Source organism: Globicephala melas, chromosome 15 (genome assembly GCF_963455315.2).
Source record: "Globicephala melas chromosome 15, mGloMel1.2, whole genome shotgun sequence".
NCBI lineage: Eukaryota > Metazoa > Chordata > Mammalia > Artiodactyla > Delphinidae > Globicephala > Globicephala melas.
The window spans coordinates 68,145,677-68,164,321 of NC_083328.1; the positions used below are offsets into that span (position 1 = coordinate 68,145,677).

Below are 18,645 nucleotides of genomic sequence, written 5' to 3' on the forward strand. Positions count from 1 at the left end.
GTCAAAGAGAAGCCTAAACACCCAGAGAGTTAACATACAGGTTCGATAAGATATAACACGGGATTTAGCATGCTGGTGGGTTTTTAAATCAAATCCATATTGAACCCTGTGACCTACTGTAGGCTCTAAGTGGAACCTGGGGAAAGCAGCTTTTCCATACAAAACAACGACAACAAAGAAAACCCAGGCTCTGCTGGATGTCTATAATACTCATTTGCAGTAAGGCTTTCAAGATACATGAATTTTTATAGCATTTGTATTTTAAGGATTTAGGGCAAATACAGTTTTTTTTCTACTTGATAAAAAGAAAATTAGTACTTAAAAGGTTCAAAAAATATATCAATTGAGTGATTTTTTTTTACATAAATAAATTATATTGATTTTCAGGATTTAACAGCTGAAAAACCTCTTCTGCTTCCACTGGAGGCAAAACTGAACAAAATGTTAGTTAAATAGAGAGAGCAGCATTTCTAAGAAATCTGTTGTCAGCATTAGAGATCATCTATGCTACAAAGATGTCATTAAATAGAATTTGTTCAATTACTGGATTCTTTCTTCTTATATGATCAGTTTATAGAATTTCTGATTTATAACTCTGATTCATAAAACTGGGACTCCAATTTTTGAAAATACAGCTGATTGATTTTTTTTTTCCGGCCACGATTTAACAGACTTCTTTGAGATGCTCATTTTGACATTTACATAATTTATAATCCCAAATGTATAAAAGACAATGACAAAAGCATCATAAATAAATAATGCAAACTGAAATAGTTATGTCAAATTTTTGGACCTTCTGATAAATTATAGCAAAACTGTAACAGAAAAAGTAAAAAATACAGTAAATTGTGACAACAAAAGGTGAAACTGGTACTAGTAACACTTCCAACATTTCTGACGGTCCTGCACAGCCCTGTGCCCCTGGGGACTGAACCACGAGCTTCTTTCAAGTCTCAGAGTGTGAACTGTGGGTGAAAAGTGACACCATCAGAAGGGAGGGACCACGTGGGAGGGCGAAGGAAGGCAGGTGAGGGTTGCTGGGGCCGGCGGGTTCTTGCGGGCCTGGCCTGGGCAGCTGAGGAAGAAGGGGGAATAATGTTAATTTGCAACACGGTCTCCACTAAATTGATGCTTTGGGATCTGGGTCCGACTGTAAAACATAAACCGAGTAGAGAAAAATCTGGAGAGAAGAAAAAAACTTTTCACAGTCGCATTCCAAGAGGTGGTACAAACCTCAAACCCTGGCGAGTCTAAGAGTGTTGAGGGACTGTTTGCTTTGCAGGCTCCAGAAAGAGCCTGATTCTTGGCGAAGGGGAGCGTGAAGTTAGGAGCCGAGAGGCCTGGCAGTGGCCAGAGCAGTCCCTAAGAGGCCTCGGCGGGGGCACAGCTAGTCGTGTGCAGTCCTCCACCCCCATCGTCGCCGGCAACGGCTCAAGGTGTGTACAGCTCTCTCGTACTGAGAACCCCCTGTTAACTTGGGAGAGGGGGGATGCGTGTGTATCAAGTAATGCCCCATCGGTATTTCTTCTTGCTGCAGGTGCCTGAAAACCCACAAAGGTGTTACTACCAGTAAGGTTTCTGTTTTAGAAAGAAATGAACATACGTGGTTTCAACCATTAATTATATACTTCTGCCTATCCTACTCGTTTAGTAATCATGATAAAACTGGGAAATATTTTAACTAAAAAATATGCACCAGCACTTCTTCCTCTGTGCTTTTTGGTTCCCCAACACATTCTTCCCATTCAGCACAGCTCATGGAAAAAAGAGCTGCTCTCTGCCTCTCCTTCGGCCCTTCTTCACTGGTAAATCCCTAGACGGCTTTCCTTTGCCATTTTTCCTCCTCAAATAAGTGGGAAACTTGGAAGAGAAGGGGGCAGGGCGTGTCCCCACGTCTGCACTAACTACGATTGCTGGAATGAACGACTGGGTAACGGAGTGAGGATTCTGCGCCTCCTACACTAGGTCAACGACACTTAGCTGATGACGTGGCAAGACCCTGTGACTATTAACATCTGTTACCATAGTTCTCAGACAGGAAATCAGGTAGGTAATAGTACTTATGGAAACACAGGTTCTTATGACAGTGAAGTGAGGGAAGTAACAAACCTTGATGGGATAAGAAACTTACAAGTCATAAGAATTTCTTCAATGAAAAAGTTCTAATTGGTGACACTGTTAGAGTCTTGGGGGCCCCCTTCACCGGCCTGTGCTGCGTGTCCTCTCTCTGGAGGCGCGGGCGCCCTGGATTCGGGGCAGCTCTGGGCACCGCCCGGCTCCCTCTCCAACCCGGGTGCAGGCTCTGGGCTGGGGTCCGGGTTGTCCCCTTTTGTTTTCTTCCTCATCCTCTTCTGGCTCTCCAGACCTACTATTTCCGAGTGTCTGGCCTGCTGCATGGCCGGCAGAGCCATGCCCATGCCGGGGGAGACAAACATGGATGGGTAAATGAGTCCGGGGGACACTCCTGGGATGAGGAACGGGTTAAAAGCCACAGGACTACTCGTAGTTATTGGAGGTTCGGCCTGATCGGAAAATGGACTAGGACCGGGCTTGTCTTCGGCTGACGTGTCCGTTTTGACATCACGGCCGCTGGGCTGGTCTTCTGCAGTCTTTTCAGCCGCCGACGTGCCACTCTTCGTTGTGCTTGACAAAGGCGCTGGCACAGCCGAGGCGCAGGTGGTGGCCATGGGGGCATTGAGGAGCCCCCCGACCCCAAACATCTGCGGCACGGCGGCCATCCCCGGCAGCACCATGGGCAGCATGCTCAACGTGCTCTTGACCTCTTCGCCCGTGGGCATCGCTGCAAAGCTGGCCGGGAACCCCACCAGCCCCGTGAGGGGAATGCTAGGCATGTTTCTCATGTTCTGAAGTCCGACCAGGTCCATCCCGGCGATCAGGCCATTCATGAAGAGAGGCCCCATCCCGGAGGGGGAGTCCGCCACGAGGGCGGGAGCCTTCAGGAGCTCGCTCCGGGGCCGCCTGCCCCTCCGGCGGGGGCCTGAGTCTCGGAGAACAGGCTCAGGAAGGGTGTGATTGAACTTGTTTTCCGGGAGAAACCCCTGAAAAAGGACGAAGAGACACAAGATGCTGAAGGTTACTGGATGGCGGGTGAGCAGCTGGGGGCTCCTCACCGGCCTTTCCTGTCCGCCTGCCCACCCTGAGCTGCACAGCTCTGTGCCCCAAGGGCCTCTCCCTTGAGGCTGAGAGCCTGAAACCACCGAGCCGCTTCCACTGTGCTCACGGTAGAGGGGCGCCCGCCCTGCGGAGTGGCTGCCGGAGCACTGGGAGCTGGAACCAGCCAGAGATCTCAAGTCTTAGTCAAGACTTTCTTTTATCGAGGGATAACTGACATAATATTAGTTTCACGTGTAACATACAAAAAAGGACAACTTCATGAGTTTCCGTGTCATCCTTGCACAGGGCTGTGCCAGTCTTCTCTGCTTCACCCTGATCTGAGCGCGTGTGCCGCCGGGGCTGGCAGTCGGGACCTGCGGCTGCGACCCCTCGGCCAGACCCCACATTCGCCTCCCTCCTGACACAGGGCGGTTTTTAACTGAAGCCACAAAGCAGGGCAGGAGGATGGGGCTTGGGAGCAGGAAGATCTCAGTCCTGACCTAAGCCCCCAGTTGTGGGGGGAGAGAGGACAATGGCACCTAAGTCAGATCCTCAGAAGACGCCACAGGTCTCTGCTTAAGAGGCAGTCACAGCGGCAGGTGAGTGGGCGACACGGGTCAAGCTCTCAGCGGGCTGCGTGCACGTGTGTGCACATCTGCCCCGACATGAGGAGTGGCTCAGATGCGCTGCTCCTCTCGGTAGTGAGGGTCTCAGCAGTGAGGGAAACTGGCCGTCGGAGGTGCTAACGAAGGGGGTGGCGATACGGAAGAGCGGCAGGGCTCTCGGCTCTCTGCTCTTTTTGGCGGTAACACGAAACAAGCATCTGCCCTGTGTCAGGCGCTGGGCGACGGGCTCTGTGTGCAGGATCTCAGTTCGTCACCACGCCCACCCTACGAGTCGCTACTACTGCTACAGCCATTTTACAGGGAGTTCAGAGATTCATACACACGTGAAAAACGTGCACTTGAATGTTCCCAAGTCCCCAGGAATAATGCTATTTTTGAGGTCTTGTATTTGTCCTTCGAAGAATTTCCCAAAGAATATTAAAGAAAAACCAGGTCATCATGGGCAAAAAGCTTTACGATGGTGAACTTTGTTTGAGGAGAAAAGTCCTCTCAAAAGGCCTTGCTTTAGAAAAGCAGAAGAGGGAATTCCCTGGCAATCCAGTGGTTGGGACTCTGCACTTTCACTGCCGAGGGCCTGGGTTTGATCCCTGGTTGAGAAGGAATGAAGATCCCACAAGCCGCACAGCGTGGCCAAAAAAAAAAAAAAGAAAAGCAGAAGAGGAAGAAACCTCTGGAACCGTTGTGTTTAGTCACCTTTCTTTCTCACAAATCAAGAAGGGCAGGATTTGCCCCCAGGGCACAGTTGGTGAGTGACAGAGGCAGCAAGAACCCAGGCCCTGTGGCCCTAGCCCACCTGATTCTCACACGTGACCAGCCACTGACACTTTGAAAGCTGGTTTGTCCTCAGCTGCTGCTTGGGTCTGGGGATGATGCCTGGGGAGCTATTCCTGCTGGTTCCTGTCTCTAAAGAGAGACGGTTGGATGTGATGGACGGAGCCAGGCTAAAAGTATCATTTCTCACTGGTTTATCTTGAGCCCATCAGTGCAGATTGCCTCATTCTGGAGACCACAGCCTCAGGCCCCTGCTGGGAAGCCCATCTCAGCCCAGGGCCTGGCCACGGTAACCACCACTTGACTAACAGGCTTTCCAAGACCTGTTCCCTGTAGCCCAGCCACGGCCGAGAGCCAGGGGAAGGTCCCAGCTGTGTCTTTTCCCTTTATACTCCCAAATGCTCATCCTCACCCTCCTCATTACTCTCCAGTGGGAGGGCCTGTTCAATCTTAGAAGCCTTTCTGTTGGGAAGAAAAGGAACCTCGAACTTGATGAATAACACTTCCATCTTCTTTTCAAACAATCTGCTATATATAAAGCAGACGTTCTTTAACATGCTTTACTTTGAGCTCATCAGGGCATCTGGGGCTGGAGAGCTCACTTCGGGCAACCTGCATCCTGCAGGACCTTTGGTCCCTGTGGCCTTGCTCACCAAGTTCAAGTCGTACTCCTCAGGTACCAGGATGTCCCCACCCTTGTTGGGAACCACTGATATAGACAACGCTGGGCCCTTTCAGAACCGGGAACTTGCCCAGAAGGCCCAGGCTGGCTGCCTGCCCCGCTTCAGAGAGGGGGAGCAGCAGCAGAAAGCCCTGGCTGAGGAGAACAGTGCTTCATCCCCTGCACAGTGAGGCGAGCCGGCAGAGGAAGTCGGCCCCACCTCTTCCTGCGGGTGCAAGCATCACCCTAGCCAGCCCGTGGCTGCCCACCCAGGGCCGACACCCCTCCCAGCAGCTTGGCGACCACACACCGCGGGCAAGGCGGGCTTTGGCAGCTCTCCTTCTTGGTAATTACACCCTGGGAACTGACCTGCTTCCTCTTCCTGGGGAGGGTCTGGGGAGGGCAAGGAGAGGCGGACAAGAAGGGGCAGACGCTCAGCAACGCTGCAGGCGTGGATGACCGCACGGGCACTCCAACCCTAGAACATCTTTCTTCACCAACACACGGCAGCATTTATTCCAAAGCCTGCGTGTTCCAGCTCTAAAACTTAACTCCTGGGCGGAGGCAGAGAAGGAGGTGGTGACCAAAACCTACTTGCTCCTCCCAGGAAGGTGAGTAGGCTCGGCCAACAAACATTCCCTGAGTGGAAAGAGGCCTAACAACCAAACGCAGTATGAGGACCCTGGTTTAAAAGTCCTAAAAACAAAACAAAGCAAACCAGAAACTAGCCCTGAAAGACATTTCTGGGACAAGTGGGGTAATCAGAATATGGGCTAGCTACAACATATTACTAATAATGACGTGTGTGATGGTGGTAATAGTGATGGGGGAAAACATTCTCAGGAGACACATGCTTAAGTATTTAGGGGTGACATGGCATCTCTGCAATTTACTGTCAAATGAATGGCTCAGCAAGAAACAAGCAAAAAAAACCCCCACTACACACAAGTATGTAAAACAAACATAACTTCACGTATAAAATAAGAGGCATGTGCGGGTGCGTACACACATTTAATGATGAGCGACCACTACGTGCCGGGCGGGCATCCCTTTTTTTTTTTTTTTTTGGCTGTGTCGGATCTTTAGTTGCAGCACGTGGGATCTTCGTTGCGGTGCTCGGGTTTCTCTCTAGTTGCAGCGCTCGGGCTTCTCTCTAGTTGTGGTGTGTGGGTTTTCTCTCTCTAATTGTGGCACGTGGGCTCCAGGGGACATGGGTTCTATAGTTTGAGGCACGTGGGCTCTCTAGTTGAGGTGTGTGGCCTCAGTAGTTGCAGCGCATAGGCTTAGTTGCCCTGTGGCACATGGGATCTTAGTTCCCCGACCAGGGATCGAACCCGGTCCCCTGCATTGCAGGACAGATTCTTTACCACTGGGCCACCACGGAAGTCCCCCAGGGGGCATTCTTAAAGCTGAGTCCCGCGGCCTGACCGCAGCCTGTGTGATGCTGTCTGTGGGGCTTGGCTGCACACACGTTAGAAAAGGCTAAAGGCAGGAAGAAGTTCCTTGCGGGATCTGAATGTGTTTCTAGGAGAAATGGTAAGGTGTCTAGGGGACGGACACAGAGGGCAGCACACCCCAGAGGCTCCGGTCCCAAGGACCAGGCAGACGCGTGCTTTCTGTTCAGGCCTTACTGCAGGCAAAGGACCCCGAGGCAGGGCCTGAGTTCATTTAACAAAGGAGGGAAAGCACACCTCTGGTAAGAGGCTGGCTCATAAGGACAGCTCAGAAATGAGTTTTCTGGCAGGGGGTCAGCATCTGCAGGGGAGTGATGAACGTTAATTTCCAGAGAATGTGAGGGAAATTGTTAGACATGTAGAAAGAAATAAGAAAGTCAAGGGGGAAACCACGTCCTTAAACCAAGAGGTCAGAGACTCCACCAAGTAAGGACTGGGGCTGTCTCCTGACAAAAGGAGAGCGAGGGGCCGAGAGAGACAGAGGGATGAGAACCGATGCGGAATCAGTCTGTACAGCACGAGCGGGTCTAACGTGTGGGTTCCAGAGGATAAAGCAAGAGAGGGGGGCAAAGGGCAGCTTTTCCAACGCGACAAACCTTCTAACAAGCAGTGGGCCCCAGCCATCCTCCCCGGTGGCCACAGCAGCCTGTGGGGATGAGCGAGGGCAGTGTTTGTCGGGCTGCTGGAGGAGTGACCCTCCAGGCGACCAAATCAGAAACAAGCTCCTTGGGAACATTAACGAGCAGGAAATGACTAGGGTGGGTGGTCTCTTGGAATTAAAAAAAGAAACGGCATCCAGGAAATCCCCCTAAGAAGGGAATTCATAACCAGGAAAGCCGTAGCTGGCAGAGCGCTAAGGAAGGCGTTCAGGAGAGCCTGCCAGTTCAGAGGACAACCTGGGGAAGGGCAGAGCCCCATGAGGATCCTCAGAAGCGCCCTATTTGGGCAGAGCGCACTTTGAGGAGGTTAAAAGCACATTTGTGTATCATCTGCCCAAGCTCAACACATTTTCAGGTTGAAATGTTACCGCCCCCTAGAGGTTACGAGTTTTCTATTCCAAATTTGTACTCATCTGTAAACTATAACTCAGATTCGTTCCACTACAAGTATCTGCAGATGTCTTTGAAGTCGCTTCCAGGCTCATGATTCTATAATAGGAAGAGGGCAATGCTTGGAGTCAGCTGTTTTTCATTGCCAGCAAGGATGGAATAGGAGGAAATGTCTTAAATGGTAGCCAGAAAAACTTTGATTGGAAAATGAAAATTTCCAGTAATGAAGTTCGTTAAACGCTGGAAACAGACTCCTGATAAGGGTTAAAAGGTATTTTTCCCTGAACGGTCTAAAATGGGGGCGGTGGGGGGAGCGCGGGGCAGGGGGAGCGGGTTGGGAATCAGGCTTTGGGAATGGTTTAAGTACAGACTTAACCCAAAAGTTTCAGAGGTAAAGGTTGAAAACAAACGACCACGGAGGCCATGCTGCTGGTGAAAACACCCCAACACCACTTATCACTGCTTATCACCCTCTGCAGCTCCTGGTCCCCCTGGTAAGGTTGCCTGGCTACCGCCTTCCCCTGCTGGAGCTTTCTCTCCGAGTCTGTAAGGCCGGGCTCCGCCGCGAGGTCTGTATTCCTTACCCTCAGGTCTGGCTCCTTGGGGACGGCAGGAACCCTCTCTTCCCCACTCAGGGAGTTGACGTCTAATTTTCCAGGATCCTTACAGCGTGGCCTCCTCTGCTTGGGTTTGTCTGAAAAATTCTAGGAGGTAAATGGAAACCGACATTACAAAACGTTCTGCCACAGATTCTTCTGATGAGGGTGGTGCCTCTCAGCTGGTTTTGCTATTTTCTCGCTCATGGCCCTCTGCACAGGACCCGTCAGGTTAGGCTGAAGGGAACGGCCCCTTGGCCCTCAGCCAGGCTCTGTCCTTGAAGCCACAGTGTTCCTGCAGCAAGCCGGAAGACAAGTCTCCTGTGGGGGCCTCCTGGCCCTCCAGACCAGAGCACCTGGCTGACCCACCAGTTTCCCAGGCCACCGCTTAATCCCTCCGCTTTCCCCCGATCACTGTCTCGGATTCCCTCTTCACTGCTCCCTACTTGGCGGGCTTCGTCTGCCTCTGGAGGGTGTGCATCTGTGAATGCATCCTTCTCCTTTCCTTGGGAGCTTTCTCCTGCCACGTCTTACTAATGAGATGTACCCAGGACAAAGGTGGTGGTGCGGTTGACGAGCAAACGAGAAACAAAAAAACCAAGAGAAGATTTTGGCGCTCAGGAGCCCTCTCCTCCAGGTTCTTAGTGTGGAGGACTGAGGGCAGAGGCAGTAAGAGGAACTGAGGAAAAGTTACCGAGCAGTAACTGAAACTAACCCATCACCTCAAAGTGGAGATGCAGTAACTTGAAAAGAATACACGGGAACATTTCCACGAAGTGGCAGCGCTTATGCAACCTAAAGAATTCTCTGTGAGCTCATGAACGTGATCATTTGGGGGAAGGGAGGGCTGAGCTTGGGCAAGTTCTGTCCTCGTAAGATTTCCACGTCTACTTTCCGGCATGGCATTCTGATCTGGGCTGTAATTTCTGTTACTGGAAAACGTAACCCGAATTTAAACTGGTTTTCTCCACTTTACAATGATGTCCTCAGTGGACACCGACTTCCCTCAGGCTTCCTGGTCCTCCTGGGCCCCCCTCAGCATCTTCGCGTCAGACACGGCACTGACACACACTCACCGCGCCAAAGCCAGGGACCTCGAGGGGGCAGTCTGCCTGCTGCCGCAGCCAGTCCAGCAGGCTCTTGCTGGGAATGGCTTTCTCGGCCTGGCTGCCGGCTACCGGGGCCGGCTCCGGGGTCGAAGTGGCAGGCACTGGCCCTTCAGGAGGGTGTGAGGTGCTCAGGGGGGCTGGCCCTGGGTCTTCGTGGACCTCCTGGACAAAGGGAAGACAAGTACGTGCAGTTCATCACGACAGAATGAAAACTAGTTTCTCAGAGGAAAACACATATGGTGCTGTTTGCATCTTCCCGCCAGAACATGACTCTGCCTGTGCCTGACTATGAAGCCCCCACAGAAGCTCTGACGTGTTGGGCGTTCCCTCCACCCAACGGCTCCTCTCCCCTCTCGTCTCCGCGGTAGACTTCCGTACCGTCCTGTCTGCTCAGGTTCCCTCTTGCCGTCTTTGTCACCATCACTGACAGTCCCGGTGACACTGGCCACCCCGCTCCTCTCCCCCCTAGCACTCGTCACAGGTTTTCCCACAACAGAAAGTACCATGCTGCAGCTGCCTTACCTAGTTCTCTCTCAGCACTGCCAAAGCCTGTCTTACTCATCTCTGTATTCCCAATGCCTATATGGGGTCTGCTGATAAAGTACAACGTCAGTGCTGAATAAATACCTGCATAATACATTTTTCAAAATACTCTGAGGCCAAGGAAAAAGGTTTCACTTCTTCCATTGGAATTCTACAATCATTATAGGAAAACTGGCTTTGCACCTCTAAAAAATGAGACAACCTTCTTATAGACTTGGAGGATTGGACAGGGCAAGAACCTGCCATTTCAGCTTCCCAAATTATATAGAAAGTCTAAGAGGGAAACATATACCAAGCGATACAGCAGAGCTCTCTGGCTCTAGAGAACCAAGTCCTTGGTTTGGTTCCCTGATCTGCCATTTACCACCTGGATAATCTTGGGCAAATTATTTAACGCTTGTAAGCCTCAGTTTGCTCATCTCCAAAATGGGAATAGTAACAACACCTTCACAGGGTTTTTGTGAAAATCACACAGAACAATCATGTAAAACCCTGAATGCAGTGCCTGGCAAAGGCACTCAATAAGTACCGTTCGTTATTACTCCTTTTCAAGTAAGAAAACATGAAACGTGATTCCTGTTTCCGACTCAAAATTCAATAGATGGGAAAAATCAAAATACAAAGAGAGAAGTCAGTGGTCTTCGACACATTAAACGAAGTCTGAGGGGACTCCTCTGGACCAGGTGTGCAGTTTCTGCCCTTTTCTGTTGTTTACAAGGATCTCTGAGCTGAGAACACCTTAGTGTGACCTCAGGAAGCCTCACAGCGACCCTCTGTGGTAGAAGCTGCAGCCCCCTCTTTACAGAGGAGCAAAGGGGGGCGGCTCAAGGTGGCCAGCAGCTCAAGCAGCAGAGCCAGGATTAATGTTCAGGACGTCCTGACTCCCAAATCCCAGCTCCTGGAAAGCCCACTGACCTGGAACAACGTTGTTGCAAACACAGCCCTGTTTCTGCTTTACTCTTTGGATCACCAGTGGCTCCGAGACACTGGAGGCTGGGCTGTTACTGTGTGAAATGGTGAGACCTCCTGGTTCGTTTTTCCAGGTTGCATGCAGGTTAAGGGCCCTCGATGGACTAATACCTATTTCTAAAAGAGACTGAGAGCAACTGATGACGAGAAGATAAGCAGGACAATTGAAATAGGGATAAAAGATCCATAATCAAAAAGCGTTGTGTCTGAGGAAAAAGGGTTTGTCGCTCAGTGTACAGAGGTCAGTGTTTGTACTTAGTGGCTCATATACCCACCAAGATCCCCGCCTGGAGCGTCGGCTCCTTCAGAAAGATGAGGTCCACGCCTCCGTCTACATGCTTCCGCCTCCCTCTCCGCCTCCTGGTGGCAGCGTCATCTCTCCTGAGGCTTCCGTTGACGATCTGTCCAGTCACTGGATGGATCAGGCCGGCTTGCAGAATCCCAGACAAGTCCATGCCAAGGGCTCCCTGAAGTGAACCGATAGCCCCAATCTTAGGGGTGCTGGCGCTCACTGGGAAAGGGGATGTGGCCCCCGGGGACCCCTCCGATGGGCAGGAGAGGTCTATCGCTGACTCTCCGTGCCAGCCGTTGAGGACGATGGGGGGGTGCCCGTGGGTGGCGGGGAACTGCTCCAGGCCCCGGGTCTTTGCGTCCCTCTCCACCTCGAACTCATAAGGACGCCTGTGCTTCTGTTCCTCCTTTGTGAATACCGAAGCCAAGAAGCTCTCCTGCGAACACACACATGTGGCAAGAGAGGGCTGAACGCCACCTCTGTGGCTGAACGCCAGCTCTTTCTAGGCCCCATTTCCTTGGGGCTAGTAATCACCTTCTCAGAACTTCTTCTAACTCAAACCTTCTCAAACTTTACTACTAAATCACCTGGACAGCTTGTTGGAATGCAGATTCAACCTCAGCGGGCCTGAGAGTCTCTGCATTTCTAACAGGTTCCCAGATGCTGTGAAAGCTGCTAGTCCATGAACTATATACCTAGAGTTGCAAGATCATAGTTTAGGGAATCTCAGCCTCAGCTGTACACCAGAATCAACTGGGAAGTTAAAAAAAAAAAAAAAAAAAAAAAGCCAATATCGAGTCTACACCCTGGACCGATTCAGTCAGAATCTGGAGCTTCTCAAGGTCCCCAGCGGAGTCCAGTGTGCAGCTGAGAGTGAGAGCTAGTGTGCCAATAACCACGTGTCCTTAAACTTGACCTCTGGGTTTATAAACCACAAATAAAACTCATGCCTGCTTTGACTCCCCTCCTTTCTATCTGCTGCCACCGTTCTCAGTCCTCAAGTGTTGAACATCCCGATCTGTTCACGCCTCCCCTTCCTCATATAGTCATCAGTCATCACGACATGCCAGCCAACTCCCCCCCTTTCTTTGGAGCCACTCTGCCACTAAGCTGGTCTAGAACTTATCTCTTCCTCAGATGCCCACCTACCTCCCAGCCCTGGAGGCACAGCCCCTCCCTGACCCCCATCTCCCATGAAGCTGCACACCACTCCCGTTGAGCTGCAAACACACTTTCATCACGCACTTTCCTGCTCCAAAACTACAGCCTCTGCTGCCTACAGGATAAAATCCAGATTCCTCAATGAACACTAATGGCTTGACCCCAAAAAAAAGAAAGAAAAAAATTCCTATCCACTCAGTATTTGTTGAATAAATGACTCAATTAAGAAGTGCAAAGCGTCCTCCTCCGTTGTTTCAAGGTCAAGAACATTCTTACAGCCTCACCTTCTGCATCTGGGCCACCAACGCTGCGCCACTGCTGAAGACATGTTCTGATGCCTCTGGCTCTGAAAGGCTGCTGCGGGGACGAGCGCCGCTGGTTAACACGGGGGTGGGCAGCGCGGCCGAGGGCTCATACTGCTGGTTGGAGGGCCACTTCCCCTTTAACACCACATGGCAGATGTTATCCAGGCGGTTAATTATCACGCGATCCTATAAAAAAGAACAAAAGCTCTGAGGAATAAGTACCAAGTTACCCAAATTCACAAAATCCCCTGAAATCAAGTGGCAAGTTTTTTAACCAGAAGGAACTGATTAGAAAAGGGCGCACACAAATGGACTCACTTTACAAGTCTTAAAAGAAATGGTATCGGGCTTCCCTGGTGGCGTAGTGGTTGGGAGTCTGCCTCCCGATGCAGGGGACGTGGGTTCGTGCCCCGGTCCGGGAGGATCCCACATGCCGCGGAGCGGCTGGCCCCGTGGGCCGTGGCCGCTGGGCCTGCGCGTTCGGAGCCTGTGCTCCACGTACCGCAAAAAAAAAAAAAAAAAAAAAAAGAAATGGTATCGTCTAGACAACGAAGATTAAAAGCCACAGCGCTGTAAATACGAAGATAAGCTGACACTTCTGTCTTATGGTCTAATTAGGTGCATGTATCTTTAATGTCACATAACTAGTATCTTTTAAAGATACGAAACATTTGTCTGAGTCTGTTTCTCAGAAATATTCTAAAAGGTTTAAAGGAAAGGCGTCGAAGCCGAGGATGCTCTGGGTGGTGTGTGCAAGCTCTGGGTACCTTTGGCCACTCGGAGAAGGAATAGAGGGTTTTCTCCTGGAGCAGCTGTGCAATGGTGGGAGCCCGTGCCTCCTGCAGGTTGTCCCTGAGGTCCCCTACGATGCCCGAGGTCGAGTTCTTGCTCTCCTCCTCAGAGTATTTCCCTGGATAATCTAGGAAGGAAGGTTAAAAAAATGAATTAGGCGCTCGGGAGATACTAGTGATCTGAAAGATGAGGAAGTCTGATCTTGTTTTTTAATTAGCCCAGTGTGTGCTCATTTATTTTTAATTGAATTATTAATTACCATACTTTCTATTTCCAGAAGCACTCTATCGGTTAAGCCATAAAGGCACGACCTGCTCTAGGGCTACCCATGCAAGTCATCCAATAAGAGTTTGCATCCACAACCGAACAACAGCGACGACGATGAAGGACCGCAAAGAGGCTTTCCCATTTGGTGCAGTGGGTGAGAGGAAAGTGAACATTATGCTCTGATACAGAAGTGGGGAGAGTGTAGGAAATGTAACACAGCAAGAGGCTGGTATTAATGATGAAGGAAGAAAAGTCCTGAAACTTACAACGAAGGTAAAATAGACCTGATTTATATAAAAAATGATGCAAAGAAACCCAGAATGTTTAAAGTACTTCACTGATGGAAAGAAGTGGAAATGCCACTCATTCGTTCAGTCTTCAGTGGTGAATGTTTACTATCACTTGTGAAATGGACCTTCAAAGATCCACTTAACGGAGATGACAGGGAATGAACTGTGTGTAGCATAACGTCCAAGAAAAGTTGTGAACCTCTTTCGTGGTGAAATGACACGGAACGTCTATCCTCTGAAACGTGGTGGTCTCACTTTTGACTGTGCAACAAGTCTCCCAGGGGGCCGTAGAGACCCCCCCCCATCCCCCGACCAGGAGCAGGGCCTTGCTAGGCCAGGGGATTCAAGGATAAACAAGACAGATGTGGCCCTGGCTTTCTAGGCTCTTACAGCTCCATGAGGGAAAGACAGTTGGGAAAATGCACTAATTATAAACGAATAGTTACAATTATAAACCAGGGTGAGGGCCATAAAGGGAAAGAGACAAGGTGTCATGATAGGGAATAAGAGGGAAAACCGACTGGTAGGAGGGAAGGCTGGCAGAGAGGACCTGTCGAAGGAGAGACCCCCAGGAAGATGAGGAGGCAGTGGGGAAAAGTACAACAAAGATGAGGCGGAGGGGCAGGATCATCGGGAACATGCTGGGCTCTGCAGGCCAGGACAGAAAATTTGAATTTTATTCTAGATCCAATGGGGAGCACCGCTGAAAGGCTTTAAGCAGAAAAGCTGAACTTAAATTTTAAGAAAAAAGCGGAATGCTGTGTGAGGGAAAACCCTGGAGAAGGAGCCAGGAGCCCGGGCGCTGGCCCTGACAGCTGTGCCAGTTACTGCTCCTTCAGCGGCCAAGCTCCACCCTCAGAAATAGGGCAACCCCCTCTGCCTCACCTCTCCCACATCTCATGTGTGGAGGAGACCCCTGGGGTCTGTCAAAGCGTCTTTAAAAGCACTGGTGCTAGGGACACCCCCCGCCCCCGGCCGAGTGTGCGCGATGCTCACCAAAGCCTATCAAGTTCACTGCTGTCTCCCAGCCCAGCCCAGCCAGAAGGCACGGCCACCAGAGGAAGTCCAGGCCAGCACAGCTCTCCTCTAGCCCATCCTCACTGGACTGTCTACACTGCCCAGGACTGAGTACTCGCTGATTTTCCCCACAACAGAGTTCCAAGAGCAATGTATACATGTAATTCCACACGTGGCAGGGACCCTTCGTGGCCTGGGGCAAGGTCTGGGCTGGCTCCTTCTGGGTCGGCTGGGGCCACAGGCTGATGAAGCTCCTTTCAGTTCAGTTTCTATGTCCTCAGCTTGGCTGGCGTGTACATTTTAATTTGGGTTCAAAACCTTTCCCAAGTTATCATGAGGCTAAAACCAAAGGTGGGAGTTCAAAAATAAAAAGGAAGTGGGACAACCCAGGGCAGGGTTTCCCTCTTTAGATGAAGTCACTGTCCTGCGGGGAGGGGCTGGCCTGCCTGAATCCCTGAACATCACTTGGCCCCTGGCACCAGGCCAGGCACCTACAGGGTAATTTTTGTTTTTCTGACAAGGATAAACAGAACTATCTTTTGTTCACCTAATATGTCCTCTTGGGTCTGATGACATAAAGACAACAGTGAAAAAGTTAAGACCCATTTGTTGTTGCTCAGGATCTCTAATCACTGTATTCATATCCCTGCAAAGTATATACAAATCTCAGGGTCACCTAGATTAACATTTTAAAATCCCTTCATTACCTAAGATTTCCCTATTTAAAAAGATCAAATCTATCTGCATTTTTTATTGAGTGGCATGTAATTTGGTTATTCTTATTTCTGTTGAGTTACTTAAAGGAATCTCAACCCAATGCACCGATATTACAACACAGGGTTTTGACATACACGTGAACAAATGGTGCAGTCTTTGCTCACCTTAATAAAGATGACAGTTATTTGTATTTTTGTGGCGTTCCTGAAAAATTACCTGCACCTCCGTTAAACTGCAGGTTCTTGGCGTTCCCTGGCTGTTCTACTTTAACCCACTTTGTAGCACTTTACCTGGTGGAAGAACGAATTCCTTCCCCTCAACACTGTATCTGGCATCTATCACATAACAGCACACAACCCGTGCCCAAATCACGCAGCTGACACAGCCAAGGTGCTACGATTGCCTACAATCATCCTCAGTTTTCTGGAATGATCAGAGTTAAGCTACTCTGCCTCATTTTCAGACCAAGGCCTGTGACCTTCGCTTTTAAACAACACGGTGAGTGTAAGCAGGTCCCTTCCAGAAGCTGTAAAACCCTTAACACCCCCCCGACGCGCCCTCCCTGTCTTGCGAGAACTGGCTTATCCAAAATACAAGATCCCACACACTGTACCTTGACTCTGGCAGTTCCCGTCTCTATCATAATCATCTTTACTCTCAAAATCCACGTCTTCCGCCTTGAGTTCACTCCCTTCCAGATATGTAGGGAAACCTTGTTTCCCTTCTGCACTTTCTTTCCAGGGTTCTTTCAAAAGTTCATGCTTCACCTGAAACAGCTCTGGCGGAACAGCAGTGAGCTCGCCCCCAACTGTGACATTATTGGCTTTGCTTTTGTATGGGTCTGGGTTGTAACCCTGGGGTTTCTCCACTTCAAACTGGTCATTCTCGAGGCCATGAGTCCACCTCTCCATGTGTTTGCAGTGACACTGACAGGCTGCGGGAAGAAAAGCGCCCTGCGGTCCAGGATGCTGGCTTCTGGCCGCCAGGCTTCCTTTCTTGGCTTCGTCCACAAGAAAGCTGCTGTGGCTCTTCTCCCCTGCCATACGAGCAGTGGGCTCGGTAAGAGGCGACACCTCTGGCCTTTCCCGCGTGCCTGCGGCCAGGTCTAGGTTTTCCTCCTCATTTTCCTCCTCTTCTTCCTCCTCATCACTGTGGTTCCGACCCAAAATCAATTTACTTTCTAAACTTTTGCATTCTAATAAATCAATTAACTGCTGATCTGATGACAGGTTTCTTTTGGAGTCATAGACACTCAGATTGCACATGTCAACAAACCCGCTCTCATTTCCTTGGTCCAAGGAAGGGGAGGCTATGCATTTGGTTTCCAGCTGCCCAAGGCTTTCAGGTCTCTGCCCTGCCTCGCTGCAGCAGAGTTCCCCTTCCTGTGAAAGAGACATCAGCAAATGTTTTCCATTTTTAATGTTCATTTGAGCTACTCCTGCTTCTAATGTATCCATAAAAGAGGGGCCTGAGGCTATTTCTGCCTCGTGGCCACCAGGCTGGAAGTTGCCATCTCTGCTTGTTGCGAGAGCCACGGCATCTTGTCTGGACTCAGTATTGGTACCTGGGCTCTCCTGAAAAGAGACTGGCTCCTGGCTTAGTGCTTTCTTACCATACATCATGCTCTCCAAGGACTCAGGCAGTAGACTCTCATCATGGGTGATGGAAATGACATCCTGAACTTTAGAAATAAAGTTTTCACAAGTCATGTCAGATAAGCTGCCCCGAAGTGGACCAAGATGATCATCCCTACCTTCTATTTTCACTAGATTCTCAGGATCATTTTCAAGGGACTCGGAAGTCCTGCTCATTTGAGTATACGCAAGAGATTCATACAGTTTGGAGTTGGTCTGGTAAAGGCAACAGAGACTCCCTGGAGCCTGGGGGTCGGTTCTTTTGTGTTGGGCATAGTTTCTGTAGGCGTCCAGGAAGGACAGCTGGGGGTCGGTCATGATGTAGTAGTCGGTGCGGTTCAGCCCGTGCTTGGCAGTGCCGATCAACAGGTCCCGATCGTGCTTTCCACACTCCCACCAGACGGGGAGGGAGAGGCTGGGCCTGCAGAGCTGAAGGCGCTCGTGCAGCTGAGGACACTGCAGCACTTGCTCCCGGACCTTCCGCAACAGTTCAATGCGGTACAGGGTTCTCGCGGCCCGCTCTTCAGTGATGGGTTCAACGCAGATGCTGGGATCTGGGGGGCCTGCAAAGGTGAACACAGAGCCTGTCACTTAAGGTGGCCCTTGGACACTTCCTGCCCACCTGAGCACCTGCATCTTTGATCTTATAGTTTGACTCCCTGGGTCCTCAGCAAGGCAGGGCCTTAGTGGCCCCACTAAACTGAAAAGCTGAAAGAGAAGGGAAGGTTTTTATGAAACACGGACAGACCAGTGAAGGTGAAAGAAGAGCCTGAAAACTCCAGTTCGGGAAATATTAGTTCCCGGTCAATAAGGAGGACTAGGTACCTTCTAACTAGGTACTTTACGGCTGTTATTTAGTTCTCACAAGAACTCTATGCTATACCATCGTTAACCTTGTGTAAGGATGAGGAAGGAGGCTCAGATAAGCTAACTTGCTCAAGGTGGCAGAACCAGGACTCCAGTCCAGGTCTTGTCAGCATGACTCCAAGGTCCAGATCTTTCCGATCTATGCAGCTCCCTGGCTTTAAAGAAAACAGCCTAAGTGTGCCACATGCAGGCAGAAGGTGGGGTGTCTGTACATGCTGCCGCCAGTCTAGAACCCACACTGAATAGGCTCAACATTTGTTTCAATTTTCCCAGAATACAGTCATACGGTCCAGAGCGAGTTAATCTATGAGTACGAGACTGAAGAGGGACACGGAGGAAGCTGCTGCAAATTCCAATCAGGAAGAAATTTCTTAGAAAAGGTCTCTAGTGGAGCCCAGGGAGTTTAAATGA

The 18,645-nt window shown here is 50.3% G+C and overlaps 1 protein-coding gene across 5 annotated transcripts in view; it reads right to left on the reverse strand.

Moving 5' to 3' along the window:
* Positions 1 to 238: 238 nt before the first annotated feature.
* CHD6 (chromodomain helicase DNA binding protein 6) overlaps positions 239 to 18,645 on the reverse strand; it is a 208,633-nt gene continuing 190,226 nt past the window's right edge. For 4 of the 5 annotated variants that reach the window (XM_030843581.2, XM_060284146.1, XM_060284145.1 and 1 more), the window contains 7 exons: positions 16,347 to 17,930; positions 13,418 to 13,569; positions 12,630 to 12,836; positions 11,168 to 11,620; positions 9,348 to 9,542; positions 8,260 to 8,379; positions 239 to 3,059 (listed from right to left, as the gene is read on the reverse strand). In XM_030843581.2, coding sequence (XP_030699441.1) covers positions 2,163 to 3,059; positions 8,260 to 8,379; positions 9,348 to 9,542; positions 11,168 to 11,620; positions 12,630 to 12,836; positions 13,418 to 13,569; positions 16,347 to 17,930 — 3,608 coding nt within the window. In that variant the 3' untranslated portion in view covers positions 239 to 2,162. The remainder of the gene's footprint in view (positions 3,060 to 8,259; positions 8,380 to 9,347; positions 9,543 to 11,167; positions 11,621 to 12,629; positions 12,837 to 13,417; positions 13,570 to 16,346; positions 17,931 to 18,645) is intronic. The other variant, XM_060284148.1, reaches the window with a different exon arrangement.